At 51.8% G+C, this 13891-nt stretch overlaps 1 protein-coding gene and 1 long non-coding RNA gene across 4 annotated transcripts; one reads left to right on the top strand and one right to left on the bottom strand.

Moving 5' to 3' along the window:
* Window positions 1-4281: 4281 nt before the first annotated feature.
* NAGA (alpha-N-acetylgalactosaminidase) lies at window positions 4282-13333 on the bottom strand. 3 transcript variants are annotated; one of them, XM_077914275.1, is made up of 10 exons: window positions 12837-13333; window positions 12041-12132; window positions 11137-11272; window positions 10554-10725; window positions 9870-10047; window positions 9440-9534; window positions 8648-8809; window positions 6906-7103; window positions 5410-5553; window positions 4282-4916 (listed from the first exon to the last, which is right to left on the bottom strand). In XM_077914275.1, exons 2-10 carry the CDS (start codon window positions 12054-12056, stop codon window positions 4782-4784), a joined length of 1236 nt encoding a protein of 411 aa, XP_077770401.1. In that variant the 5' UTR covers window positions 12057-12132; window positions 12837-13333; the 3' UTR covers window positions 4282-4781. The 3 variants fall into 3 exon arrangements, with proteins under 3 accessions (XP_077770401.1, XP_077770399.1, XP_077770400.1); XM_077914273.1 differs by lacking the exon at window positions 12837-13333 and adding an exon at window positions 12524-12642; XM_077914274.1 differs by lacking the exon at window positions 12837-13333 and adding an exon at window positions 12459-12613.
* Window positions 12715-13605, top strand: LOC144323614 (uncharacterized). Its single transcript, XR_013389008.1, has 2 exons — window positions 12715-13179; window positions 13289-13605. It is a non-coding gene; the product is annotated as an uncharacterized LOC144323614 (long non-coding RNA).
* Window positions 13606-13891: the final 286 nt, after the last annotated feature.

Here is a 13891-nt window from a genome sequence, read left to right as displayed (position 1 = left end):
GGGGATCAGACTTACAACCCCAAGATCAAGAGTTGTGCGCTCTACTGACTGACCCAGCCAGGTGCCCCTGGTGTGTTTTCTTAACAGCTTTACTGACATGTAATTCACATACCATAGTTCATTCATTTAATGTGTACAATTAATGGGTTTTAGTATACTTACAGATATGTGCAACCATTGTCAATTCAAGAACATTTTCATCACCTCACTACGAAGCCTCGTGACAACTTTTTAGTTGTTATCCCTTTTATCCCTCCATACTCCCCACCTGGCCCCAACCAACCACTAATCTACTCTCTGCCTCTATAGATTTCCCTACCCTGGACTTTGAAAGGGATGGAATCATATAATATGTGTTCCTTTGTGGCCAGCTTCTTTCCCTTAGCATAATGCTTCCAAGGTTCATCCATGTTGTAGCAGGTGTCAGTACTTTAGTCCATTTTGTGGCTGGATAATTTTACACTGTATAGTTAACCATATTTTGTTTATTCATTCACCAGTTGGTAGACGCTTGGGTTGTTTTCCACCTTTTGGCTGCTATGAATAATGGCTTCTATAAACATCTGTGTGCAGAGTTTTGTGTGGATGTATGTTTTCATTTCTTTTGGATATATACTTAGATGTGGAATTTCTAGGTCATATAGTAACTCTAATCATTTGAGGAATTGCCAGATCATTTTCCACAGGACCACAGGAGCTGTACCAGTTTTACATTTCTATCAGTAGCATAACAGGATTCTAATTTCCCCACATCCTTGTCAACAGTTATGACTTTTATTCTAGCCATCCTTTTAGATATGAAGTGGTATCTTGTTGTGGTTCTTTTTTTTTTTTTTTTTTTTTTAAGATTTTGTTTATTTATTCATAGAAACACAGGCAGAGGGAGAAGCAGGCTCCCTACAGGGAGCCCGATGTGGGACTTGATCCGGGGTCTCCAGGACCACACCCCAGGCTGCAGGCGGTACCAAACCGCTGCGCCACCGGGGCTGCCCTCTTGTTGTGGTTCTTATTGCATTTCACTAATGGTTAGTGATGTTGAGCACTCACCATTTTCTTGTCTTCCTTGGCAAAATGTCTATTCAGATCCTTTGCCCATTTTTAAATTGGGTTGCCTTTTTATTATTTAGTTGTAAGAGTTCTTTAAAATTTACTTGAGAGAGAGGGAGAAAGCAGGGGGAGCGGCAGAGGGAGAGGGAGAAGCAGACTCCCCAGGGAGCAGGGAACCCAATACGGAGCTTGATCCCAAGCTGAGCCAAAGGCAGGTGCTTAACCAACTGAGCTACCCAGGTGCCACAAGAGTTGTGGGGTTTTTTTTTTAAGATTTATTTATTTATTCATGAGAGAGAGAGAGAGAGAGAGAGAGAGAGAGAGAGGCAGAGACACAGGAGGAAGCAGGCTCCATGCCGGAAGCCGGACGCGAGACTCAATCCCGGGACTCCAGGATCACACCCTGGGCTGCAGGCAGCGCTAAACCGCTGAGCCACCCATTGATCCTAGTTCTTTGTGTTTTAACACAAGTCCCTTATATGTTAAATTGTAGATACTTTCTCCTATTGTGTGGGTTGTCTTTTCCCTTTTTCATATAGGCAAATTATAGCTACAGATTTCCCTCTGATCCTTACTTTCACTCCCTAAATTTTGGTATGTTAAGTTATCGTGTTTGGGGTCCATTGTGTTTTCATTCACCCTAAGCACCTTCCTTAGTATGTGCTGATTTGCTTCTGTCTTGCTGCTTTCAGAATTCTCCCTTTGCCTTTCAAGAGTTTGATTAGGCTCTGGCTGGGGCTGCATCCCTTTGAGTTTATCCAGTTTGGAGCTCATGAATTTCTTGAATGTGTAGCCTAATTTTTGTCATCCAATACCAAACTGGTAGCCATGATTTTTTTCAAATATTCTGCCCTTTCTCTTCTTTGTATATTGCCGAGCTACGTGGTGTCCTGCAAGTCTCTGAGCCTCTCCATTTTTCATTCTGCTCTTCCTCAGACAGGTTAATTTCAATGGCCTATCTTGAGCTTGCCAATTTCTTCTGCCTGGGCATGTCTACTGTTGAGCCCCTCAGGTTAATTTTTTATGTGTTATTGCACTTTTCAACTTGTATTTGGTTCCTTTCTGTAATTTCAGTCTCTTTACTGATATTCTCTACTGACACATCATTCTTATTCTTTAATTCTTTATGCATGGTTTCCTTTAGCTCTATGAACATATTTAAAGTAGCTGATTTAAAATACAGTACTAAACTAAAGCATTCTTAAGCTTGTTCTTACCCAGGTTCTTCTGTCTTTCTTAACTGAATGCACTCTGTCTGGGTTGCTGCAAGCTTCTGATTAATTTCCAAAGCTCTGTGAAAGTTGATTCTGATAATATGTGGCAAGTTTTCATTGCTTCTATGGAGGGAACAAACATTTGATGGTTATTACTGGACCATCTTTGTTGACTCCTTGCTTGCATTTTGATTCAAACTATAGAAAGGTATTTTTGAGACAGTTGGTAGAAATTGAACACAGAATGGTTATTAGATTTATAAAAACTTTATTTTGTTGGCCAGGAAAATTGCATTAAGGTCACATATATTTTAAAAAATCTATTAGATCTATATAGTGGTATTTACAGTTTTCTTTGATTTGCTTTCAAATACTCCCAGCTCACAAATAAAGCATGTGTGGGAAGACAGCTATGAAATACTGGCACATGTTGATGGTTGTTGGAACTGGGTAGTGGGTACATGGAGGTTCACTACACCATTTTATTTTTGTGTTTGAAAATTTCTATAATAAAATGTATTTTTAAAAATGAGGTATACCCTTGGGTCCAAACAAGGATGCCTTGAACTGGGAAAAAATAATTGAGCTCCTAAGTGGCCTTGGGTAGAAGGGAATAAAACAATGCCTGAAAGATAGGCAGGGTGTGATATTGAGAGTATGATGGCTGAAGAGAGAGAGAATCAATCTATCTGGCATCCCCAGGATAAAAGGACGAGTTATACCACAAGTGAAGACATATAACCATGTCTTAGTCTGTAAGGCAAATGAACTGACTAGTCAAGTCCAGGCCGCTCCCTAACCCTGACTCCCAAGTCCATGGTCTCAACCACTATCCCTGCCACATGCCAGGGTGATGAGAAAGACTTCTTTCTTGGGACTGGCCAAAGAAGTGTACCCACCTGAGGCCATTCCATTTGGCTTGAATCGCACTATGATCAGGATCTGAAGCTGGAGCTATGCATGGGGTGACAAGCCTCCAAGGGCAGAGGCCTCCAAGGGATGAGGCAGGCTTCTGACCTTCCAAATGACCCACAGCCTTAAGACATCACCTGGGGTTTTAAAAGATCTCTCTTTGATGACTCCAGACTCAATCAGTAAAGCCCCAGTAATCTTAAATGACACTGTAAGACATGCACTTGTAAGTTCTTTACACCATATTCCTATAAAGGAACTCAAACCCTGAGGGAGGGAGCATGGGAGATCTAGCCAGAAGAGTTCCCACAGGGCTAAGATAGTGCAAGGCTTGGGGTACCACATGCTCCACATTCAAAGCCCAAGGAAAACCTACTTAGCCTGTACCGCTTCCAGCTTTCCAAATGGGGACAAGAGCCACTGGGGGCGACAGGTATCCTGTGGCCTCAGCTGAATGAATAGAGCTTGGGAAATAGGAACCAAAAGAAGGCAGTCAAGAACTTGCCATCCTTTTACTTTCCCAAGGAGGACAAGCAAAAAATATATTTTAAGACACAACCCCTTGACTTGTCTTTGGACACAGCTGGGGAATTTGAAGCCAGGTTTGGAAAAAAAAAAAAAAAAAAACTAAGGGAGGGGCCAGGCACTACAAGCTACAGTGGCCCAAAGGGAGAAAGAAGGGCTAGCCGAGCCCTTCACTGGCACCCAGCTCGAGTGCCACTGAATGAAGCTGTCAGGAAGGGGGACATGAGCTGAAAGGTGCCGAAGACAATAATGCAAAATCCTTAGCAGATCAGGACCTCCTTGCAGCAGGAGGGCTGAGGAGTGAGTCTGAAGGGGGTGGGGGAAGGGTGCACAAGACAGAAGGCCAGGGAACCTGCCACTCTGCTTCACTGTGCTGTCACCACCGCTGCGTTGGGCAGAGCAGGATGGCTCCCTGGTGAGAGACAAGCTGGCGTGTCTAGAAGTACAGGCTGCAGGTCATGGTGGAAAATGAACCAGAAGATGCCACATACCTTCCTTCGAGATTCAAAACCAGCACCCTATGTACTGCCACCCAGAGTCCCTAACTGAAGGTGAACACGGCCCAGGTCCATCTCGCAACCACTCGATTAAAGAACAGCTTTATTGGTAACCTGAAGGAACCAAGGTTAACCTGGGTGGCATCAACTGGCAAGGCCTTCTCCAGGCAGGAAAACCAATCACACAATTCACGGGAGCTCCTGACAAGAGATCAGATCTCCACTCCTAATCGTAAGAAAAATTCCAAATCCTGATTTCCGAGTAAACAGAGTCAGAGGGTATCGGTCCCCCTGCTTGTGGGGGCTCAGGAGGATGGCTGAGCTGCTCAGTAACATCTGTGGGGCTGTGCAGACAAGGTAGAGGCTAGGAAGGCCACGGGACATTGCCCCAAGTCAAGTCTCCAAGAAGGTTCACACTTGGGCAGGGCATGGGACCTGGCCCTGGGATTGCACTTTGGGTCTGATGGGGCCAAATCACCAAGTGGGCCTGGGTAGCAAAGAACCCCGCCTGCTGGCCCTCGGCAGGTGGAGGCTCCATAGTCTAGGCTCAGTGATGCCGCCACAGCCTGTCACGTGTCTCAGCTCCTTAGTGCTGGGGCGTCCCCAGCTTCCTGATGGGATACAGGTACCACATCACTACCCCTGAGGGGTTGATGGTCACTGTGAAGTTGGTTGTAGAGTGGAGACCACTGATGACATCACCTGTGTAGACGTTCTGGGCCTGCAGCGGGAAGACACATCACCAAAACCCCTCTAAGAATATCTCCACAGAGACCCCCTCAGAGGGTGTGAGAGCCTGGACTTCAGCCTGTCTGTGGTGGGCCCCCGGTACGCCCCACACAAGGGGGACCCTTAAATCTCCCGTTACTTCTCCATTGCCAAAGCCAGCAGATGCCCAAACGCAGGCAGTGGTGAAAGCCCAGCCCACAGACAACTTGAGGACTGGGCTGGAGGAAAGGACTGACCAGTAAGGGGACAGACACACAGCCTCAGCACAGGCCTTAATTATATATGGTAGTTCTGTCTGCATAGCTTGAAAACACCAGTGCAGGGAATGGTACCAGCCACGGCCCTGCATGCCTGCAGCTGCTCCTCAGGCTCCTGCCAGAGGACCCCGGGTCCAGGGCCTAGGGGAGGCCACGTATGAGTGCAGAGCACCCCCAGCAGCCCCCTCCCAGAGAAACCCGGAGCCCTGCAAGTAGCAGGGTACTCACCTCATACGTGTCGGAGCTGTTGAAGTTCAGCTGGGCGAGGGATGAGTGGTAGTGATACGGTATATCCGTCCGGCGGCTGAAGAAGACTAAGGCGCTGGCCTCACTGGCCAGGGGCCGCATGAACACTTCAATGTGGAATTTTTCCTGGGCACAGAAGGTGGTTTTCCTGCTCAGACAGGCCCTGAAATCCCCTCCCTAGCCCTCCTCAGAGCTCTGGGTCCCCCTAGCCCACAGTTCCATGTCTTGTAGAAGTTTGCGGGGAGCTACCCCAGCCCTCCAGCACTCCAACTTATTCTTCCCTGGCCTGGCAGATGCTCCTTGACACTTCCTCTGTGCCAGGCCCTGTGCTAGAACACAGAGACAAATGCTGTAATAAGGTCCTGTCTCAATCCAGAGACCCTGGATCGAGTCCCACGTCAGGCTCCCTGTGTGGAGCCTGTTTCTCCCTCTACCTGTGTCTCTGCCTCTCTCTCTCTGTGTCTCTCATGAATAAATTAAAAAAAAAAAAAAAAAAAAGGAACTCTGGGCAGCCTGGGTGGCTCAGCGGTTTAGTGCTGCCTTCAGCCCAGGGTGTGATCCTGGAGACCTGGGATCGAGTCCCATGTCGGGTGGCTCCCTGCATGGAGCCTGCTTCTCCCTCTATCTCTGCCCCTCTCTCTCTCTCTTTCTCTCTCTCTCTCCTTCTGTGTCTCTCATGAATAAATAAATCTTAAAAAAAAAAAAAAAAGATGAACTCTGCCCTGAACAGCCAAGAGGGGGAAACCCCATCTTCCAGAAGGTCCCTGGGCCTGGTTCTACCATAAGCTTCTCCGGCAGAGATTAGTTACTTCCTCTGCTCATCATCAATTCTGTATGTGCCTTCTAGAAGTTGTATGGATTCCTTTTAACTAGAGAGGTGAGGATCTGTGCAAACAGCACAAACTTTGAGATTCTACTGTTGAAGTTCTACTGTACCATTTACCGATGTGTGGCCTTAGGTTACTCAGACTTCTCAAGTTGCAGTTTCCTTATTTGTAAAACAGGGAAGGAGTATTTACCTTCTGAGAAAAGGTACCCAGAATGCCCAGTGCCTCAGCAGGGTCTCAATAAATAGTAAATGCTAGTGTAGTACTGGTGGTAATTGCATTCCTTGGCTCAAATAACTCCTAGGCTCTGGAGGGAAGCCCTAGTTCTCTGCCGTCCATCACAGATGTGTGCAAAAATCTTGTACTTCCAAACCGAGGGTACCCATTGTCCCCATGTACACTTGAGTGGTGATGTGTCCCTTCCCCAAGTCCCCTGAGCTGTCCTGCTCTGGCCTTGCTCTCACCCAGGCCACTCGGGGGACGGCTGGAGCAGCTCCCAGTAGAATCTTTGACTGAATGCAACCAGCAAGGAGGGCTGAGCAGATTTCAGCAGAGGACCTCCCAGCCCTTCATCACCTTCAGGTTTGCAGCTTTGTTCTCAGGAGAGCCCAGCTCCTTGGCCTCCCCTTTCCTCCCCCCACACTCCAGTACCTTGAGAATCCTGCGTCCCTGGATGCCCAAGGGATCCTGGTTGATTTTAATCATGAGTGGATTCTGCAGAATGTCCATGTTCTGGGCAGAGATGGTACGCAGGTCCGTGGACATGAAGAGGGGGGCTGCTAGCACCGTCCATAGGGCCATCTGGGCCCGGGCTTGCTCAAAACTGAGGCCAAAGTTCCCTATGAGCAGCTGGTGGCAGAGAGGAGAGAAGTAGTCAGCTCTGCCCTCTTCAGGGAGGTGGGCATGGGGACCAACCCTAAACATGTAGCCAAGGCAAGAGGAGATGGAGGAGAACATTCTATGAAGCCTGGTTCTATGAACAGCATTTCCCAGCAGCATAGCCTTGGAGTGAGCCAAGCATGCTCCTTCTGAGCCTCAGCTTTTTATTTTTATTTTTTTTATTTTTTATTTTTTATTTATTATTATTATTTTTTAATAAACATTTTTATTTATTTATGATAGTCACAGAGACAGAGAGAGAGAGAGAGAGAGAGAGGCAGAGACACAGGCAGAGGGAGAAGCAGGCTCCATGCACCGGGAGCCTGATGTGGGATTCGATCCCGGGTCTCCAGGATCGCGCCCTGGGCCAAAGGCAGGCGCCAAACCGCAGTGCCACCCAGGGATCCCGCCTCAGCTTTTTATTTCACCGAGAATATGGGGTGATAATATGCTCTGGCCACATCGCAGTTGTTCAGATGATCCAATGGGATCCTGTTGGCAAAAGCGTTTCTAAATTGGAACACTAAAGTCAAAAGATAGAGTCAGAGTGGCAGTGGTGGGTAACCAGACCTGAACGGAGTCCCTGCTCCTGCCACTAGCCACCTACCTGCCGTAACCACAGGTGACAGGACCAAGGGGGGCTTCCTGACCCCAAAGCAACCAATCCACAGACTGGACTCAATAACTTTTAACGCAACAGTTAACATACTTAGTGGTACCAATTTAACAAAGTGCAGTATATGTGCCAAACTATGTCAAGCATTTTGAAAGATCATGTTTTAATATTCAGAACAACCCTACATAAGGTCGCTATTATTTTCATTTTCCAACTGACAAAACTGAAAAACTTAAGTCACTTTCCCAAGGATAAGTCAGGGAGCAAGAACTAGAACTTCAAAGCAGGCCAATTTGTTTCTCCAGGTATCTATCTGGCCTATGTAATAACATGTATAATAATGTAATTATTATAATCGTCACCAGTGGTAAATGCTCATTGACTAAAAGAAGAGATAGCTATAAAGTCTTAAGATAAATTGCAAAAACAACCTTAGGTGACCAGGGCTATGAGTGAGGTAGGTCTGAAGGGCCAACTTGGCCTGTAGAGGCTCTGCAGGAGGTACCAGGGCACCAGGCATTGGGGAGGGGTCAGAGGCAGACATGGCAAGGGCAGTCTGGGGAGGGAATGGCAAGAGTGTGTGCACCCTTCATGATCTTCCCCTCCAGAGGAATAATGTCACACAAGAGTCACTACAGACCAAGTTCTTGGATTTCAAGAAACATCAGAATGGCCTGGGAAGATTGGTAACAATGGGCATTGCCAGGCCCTCTTCGAACATTCTGATCCAAGAGGTGGGGGTGGGGCCCTGGGAAGAGACATGTAAACAAGCTCCCATGGTGAGTCTAATGCAGCTGGTTCACGGACCCTGACCTAGAACCTGGCAGTGAGCACCCAGGAAGCCCGCACAGGGCAGAGGGGAGCAGGTCTGTGGCGGCCACCCCCTCCGTGCTGGTACCATGTCTGGGTCATTCCAGTGCCCGGGGCCTGCCACCGGCTGCAGTATGTCCTGGTTGTCCACAAACCAGTCCAGGATGGAGAGCACACTACTCCAGGAGTCCTGGATGTCGTCATAGTTGCGCCAGACGTTGCAGATTTCTGTCAGCAGAGTGTAGTTCACCTGGATGTCAGGGGAAGGCAGAGTCCAGCACCAGAGTCACACCCTGTTGCCCAGAGGCCTGGGGAGCTGAGGAGCCTCAGCAGGAGACAACAAGGGGGGGGGGGCAGAGAATGGGGCCCTGAGCCAGATGAGGATGAGGAAGGCCTGCCCTGCCCTCATGCCACCTGGGGCCAAGCCTGGGCTGGCGTACCCACAACCCTCCCACCGCACTCCCAGCCCTGTATTTTGAGTGAGTCCCACCATCTTCCAGGCTTCTCCCTCAGGTCTGCCAGTCTGATCCCACCCTTTCCAGTGTGCTAAGGACTGAAGGGCCCTTCGGGAGGCTCAGCACCCCCTGCCTGGCCTCACCAGCCCTCTGGAGCTCCTAGCCCGCTCAGTACAACCAGGATTCCCACCGCTTGCTGGGTGATGTGTGTCATCCCAGGACATGTGGTTCCCAAGCCTTGGATGCCCGTCCCTTCAGCCCACTTGACAAATGCCTCCTCTAGACCCCAGGCTGGCTAAGGCCCCCTCTTCTAGACCCACGAATCAGCACATGGGCAACTATGATGAGAGCAGCCCTGACTGCACAGGAGGCAAGGCGGCTTGGGTGTGGGGCATGTGGCCAGGCAGGTACACAGAATGGCTTACCTTTGGAGGAAGTCCCCCTTCATAGGCTGGCCAACTGCAGGAGAAGGCAATGGGGCGGCCTGTGGCATTCAGGGCAGCTGCCATCATGGGGTACCCTGGAGAAGTCCAACCCCCACATTTTAGAACTGAGGGGGTCTGAGGCCTCAGCCCAAACCTCCCGCCAAATGTGAGGAAACTGAGACTCAAAAGAGGAGGTGCCTCCCCCTGTACCCACAGCTGCACATGCTTCCTGGGTAGGGCATGGTGCCAACCCATCTTCAGGAAGCCCAGGAGGCAAGAATCCCCCCAGCCTCCGGTGCAGAGAATTATACTAACCCCAAGGGGCCACACAGACAGACCAGCTCAAGCTTGGCCAGGTGGGTACCAGAGAGCTTTCCATGGCTACCCCTCCCTGTCTACCTGATGGCCCCCAGGCAGCTCTGGGACCCACCCTTGGCCCGCTCCTCAGGGGTCGAAAAGCAGCCATCCAACTTCAGCATGTCCACCTTCCACTCGGCAAAGGTTTGAGCATCCTGAATCACCTTGTCTAGCGTGGTGCCTGGGTAGCCCATGCAAGTGAAGTTGCCCATGTCCTCGTAGATGCCCAGCTTCAGACCCAGGGAGTGAGCCTGTGGAGGGTTAGGACACCGTGGGCTCAGGCAGGGAGCCACCTCACAGCCACATCTGACCGGGCCCCATTATAACACTACCAACGGCTCCCCACTGTCCAAAGGAAAGGGTCTCAGTGTGCAGGCCTGGCCTCTGACGACCATGATCCTCCTCACTCTGATGCACACGTCGCATGGGCAGTTTCCGGCTTCTAGGCCTCGCTTCTGCCATCCGCTCTGCCTTGAAGGCCATCTCTCTCGTATCAGCTCAAGAACTGCCTCCTCCGGGGTCTCTTTTTGAAATCCCAGGCTGGATAAGATGCCCTTCCTGGCTCTTACCCACCACAGGGAGCCAAAATTAGCCTTTCGTTTATCTGTTTCCCCCACCAGACCGTGATTTCTCCAGCAGGGATTGCGGAAATGAGCCCTAGGTGAAGTGGCGGCAGGGACAGGGTGGGGGTGCAGTGTGGAGTTTGGTCTGGACATCCCGCACCCTCGCTAAAGGGCAGGGCTGGGGTGGAGCTCACATAGTCAGCCAGGAAGGCAATGCCGTTGGGGAAGCGCTTTGGGTCAGGTATCAGGTGGCCTTTAGCGTCACGCCCACCAATCCAGCAGTCGTCGATGTTAAGGTATGTGTAGCCTAGGTCCCGCCATCCATCCTGTGCCAGGTGGTCGGCCATCTCCAAGAAGAGCCGCTCACTGGTGAGAGGCAGGGGAGGGGGCAGCTCAGTCACCTCCCACCCCCTTCTTCAGAGCTTTTCAGACTTCTCAGATGGTCTGAGTGTGAATCCAGACCATAAGAACCATAATCAGGATGGAATGAGAGGCTTGGCGTGGCCCTCAGGCTGCAAGACTGAGCAATCCTGGCTTTCACAGTTATCTCCTTTCAGTGACCTCAGAGGCTGGGTCCACCTGATGTCCCTGTCCCCACAGGCCTGACAGTTCCCAGGCCTAAGTGGGTCACAGGCTCCCAGATGTCCCAGAAGACACCTCTCGCTGCATTCTCTCTGGGATAGGGTGCTGTGGCCCTCTTTTCTAGCTGACCCCCCATTCTCTGGCCCACTCTGCTGGGTCTCAGGCAAGGCTTGTTAGATGGTGGACCCGACTCACCTGATGCAGTTCTTCGGGTCCTCATCACAGTCAGTGTTGCAGCGAAAGCGTTCCCAAGCCAGCCAGCCCATAGGTGGCTTCCGCAGGAGCCCGTTCTCTAGCACCAGCACCTGGGCCACCAGGGCCAGCAAGACCACTGCAGGGAAGTGGGAAGGATGACCGTCATTGGTGCCCATCGCCCTAGCCCTCATGCCGCCCCACCCATATGCTGTCCAGCTCTGCAGAGGCCACTGGCCTCCACATTAGAGGGGGCCAGTCTCCTGGGAAGAACTAGCTCTTCCTGCATCTGCTGGCTCCCACAGCTGCAGTGAGAGGGCTCACGGTGCCTGGGGCAGGGCAATGTGTTTGAGGCCTGAGTCCCCACTTGCTGTGGCCACAGGAATGCTGGAATTAGTAAAAACTAACACCTGAAGTTGTATCCTCTCTATACCCTGACCAGCTCCCCCCATTTACTGGTCTCCTGACACCCATCCGGGGCTCTTTGCTCTCCACCACAAATCCCCAAGGGGCCTCAGAAGGGCTTAAGGGGTCAGCCAGATTGGACCCGCACCTAGCCAGCTCATCTGGGTGAACCCTTGCCCCCTCAGGCCTGTTTCCTTATCTATATGATGAAGTTACTCTACAGGGCTGTTCTCTGCCACATTGATAACACATAACATCAGACCTCTGCACTTTGACGGAGAGGGGATGTGAGAGGAAGAGGCCTCTTTGGAGAGGAACTAATTCCTAGGTGGGAGCATCTCCTTTCCCACCCAGTTCTAAGAATAAGACAGGAACATGCCTCTCCATATACCCACATTAAGAAAGCAGGCCCAGACACCAGAGGGCTGGAGCTTTCTCCAGGTAGCCCCGACCGCCCATGGGTCCCCTACCCAACCCACACCACCCCCACCGGCCTAGGTACCTGTCTTCAGCAACATTGCTCTGGACTCGGCGTCTCAGGACCTGACCAGATCTGCTCTGCTTTTACCAGCTTTATATGTTGAACTTTGGAAGCTAAGAAAGGTTAGAAAAGCACTGGGGTCACTACTGCCTCGCTAGCTCTGCCGCCCTCAGCCCTGGGCGTGGATCCCACGCTCCGTCCCCAAGTCGCCCTCCTTGCCCACCGCCCCCGGCCATCACCTCCCCGGGCCCGGGGATTCCCTCGGGCCGCTAAACAGGGGTCTTAGACGTTAGAGCCGGCCCTCCCTGTTAGCTCTGGGAACCCGGGGCGCCCGGGGGCGGCCCTCCGCGGAGCCGGGGCCACGGAAAGGCAGCGGCCGCCCCTGGGACGCCCAGGACGGACGAAGGGGTCGGGCAGGGGCAGGCCCACGGACTCCCACCGGGTCTGGGTGGCCCCCCGGCCCCCAGGGACGGCAGCCCAGCAGTCCCGGGCCGGGGACCTCACCCTGCGGACGCCCTCAGAACCGCCACTCGCTCCTGCCTCTGGGGCCGCCGACTGCTGCGGGAACCTGATTTGCCTGCAGCGTTCCAGAGGGGCGGGGCCGGCCGGCGGCCCGCCTTCCCGGCGGAACCTATCAGCATCCCCGTAGCAACGCCGTGTCCCGCCCCCCGCGGCCCCAATAGGCCCGCCCCCGAACCGCCCAAAGCCCCGCCCCCGGGGCCTCGGCTCTGCGTCCAGCCCCCGCCCGCAGCCGCCGAGCGGGTTTGGGACTGGATGACCCGGCTTCCACGGCTCCCGGAGGGGTTAGTCCTCTCACCTCTGCGGGATCCCTGAAGGCGAGCATCGAGCCCGGCACAATGTAGACGCTTAATAAATGGTGTGGCGTGGATATCTGCTTTGTTCAAAGGAAGTGAGGAAATGCCACGAAGCACGACCCAAAGTAAGCCACTCAAAAACGCCAGTCGAACGTGAATAGGCTTTACGAGAAGGATGGCTGGGCGAGAGCAAACCAGGTGTGAGGCACGCTGGTTTTGCAAAGCCAGGAGACTCTCCTCCCCTACCTACCTTGATGCTACGGGCCGCTGGGTGGACTGGCCCAGCCAGGCATTCTGCAGATTCCTCCTCTTTCATTCATGACATATTTATTGTGCAACTACTAGGTAGGTGCCACACACTTCGTTCTCGGCACCGTCACTCGAATGGTCGGTCACTGGGCATCTCAAGCATAACTGGCCCCAAACTGAACACATGCGACCTTCCGTTTCTCAGGCAATGACAACTCTCCTTCCCTGTGCTGGAGCCAGAACCTTGGAGTCCTCTTTGCTCCCCACCCCTTTCCCTCACTCTCCACATCCAGTCTTTGGGCAAACCCTGTGGTCGCTACCTTCAAAACCCACCTCTCGGGATCCCTGGGTGGCTCAGGGGTTTGGCGCTTGCCTTCCACCCAGGGCCTGATCATGGAGACCCGGTCAAATCCCGCGTCAGGCTCCCTGCATGGAGCCTGGTTCTCCCTCTGCCTGTGTCTCTGTCTCTGTCTCTCTCTCTGTCTCTATGAATAATAAATAAATCTTAAAAAAAAAAAAAAACCACCTCTCATTACTCTCCCAGTGACTATCACATCTTACCTGGATTATTGGTTGCAGCAGCCTCATCACCGGCCGCCTTCCACCTGCATTTGTTCTCTCCACAGAAGCCAGAGTACTCCTTTAAAACATAGGTCACGTTGGGGCACCAGGGGGCTCAGCAGGTTGTCTTCCACTCTTGATTTCAGCTCATGGCATGACCTGAGGGTGGTGAGATGGAGCCCAGAGTCAGGCTCCTGATGAGCATGGAACCTGCTTGAGATTCTCTCTCTCCTCCCTTTGCCTCCCC

This window comes from Canis aureus, chromosome 11 (assembly GCF_053574225.1).
Source record: "Canis aureus isolate CA01 chromosome 11, VMU_Caureus_v.1.0, whole genome shotgun sequence".
NCBI classification, from domain to species: Eukaryota; Metazoa; Chordata; class Mammalia; order Carnivora; family Canidae; genus Canis; species Canis aureus.
The sequence above is the reverse complement of the archived record's forward strand: the minus strand, read 5'-3'. Positions and strand labels throughout refer to the sequence as shown.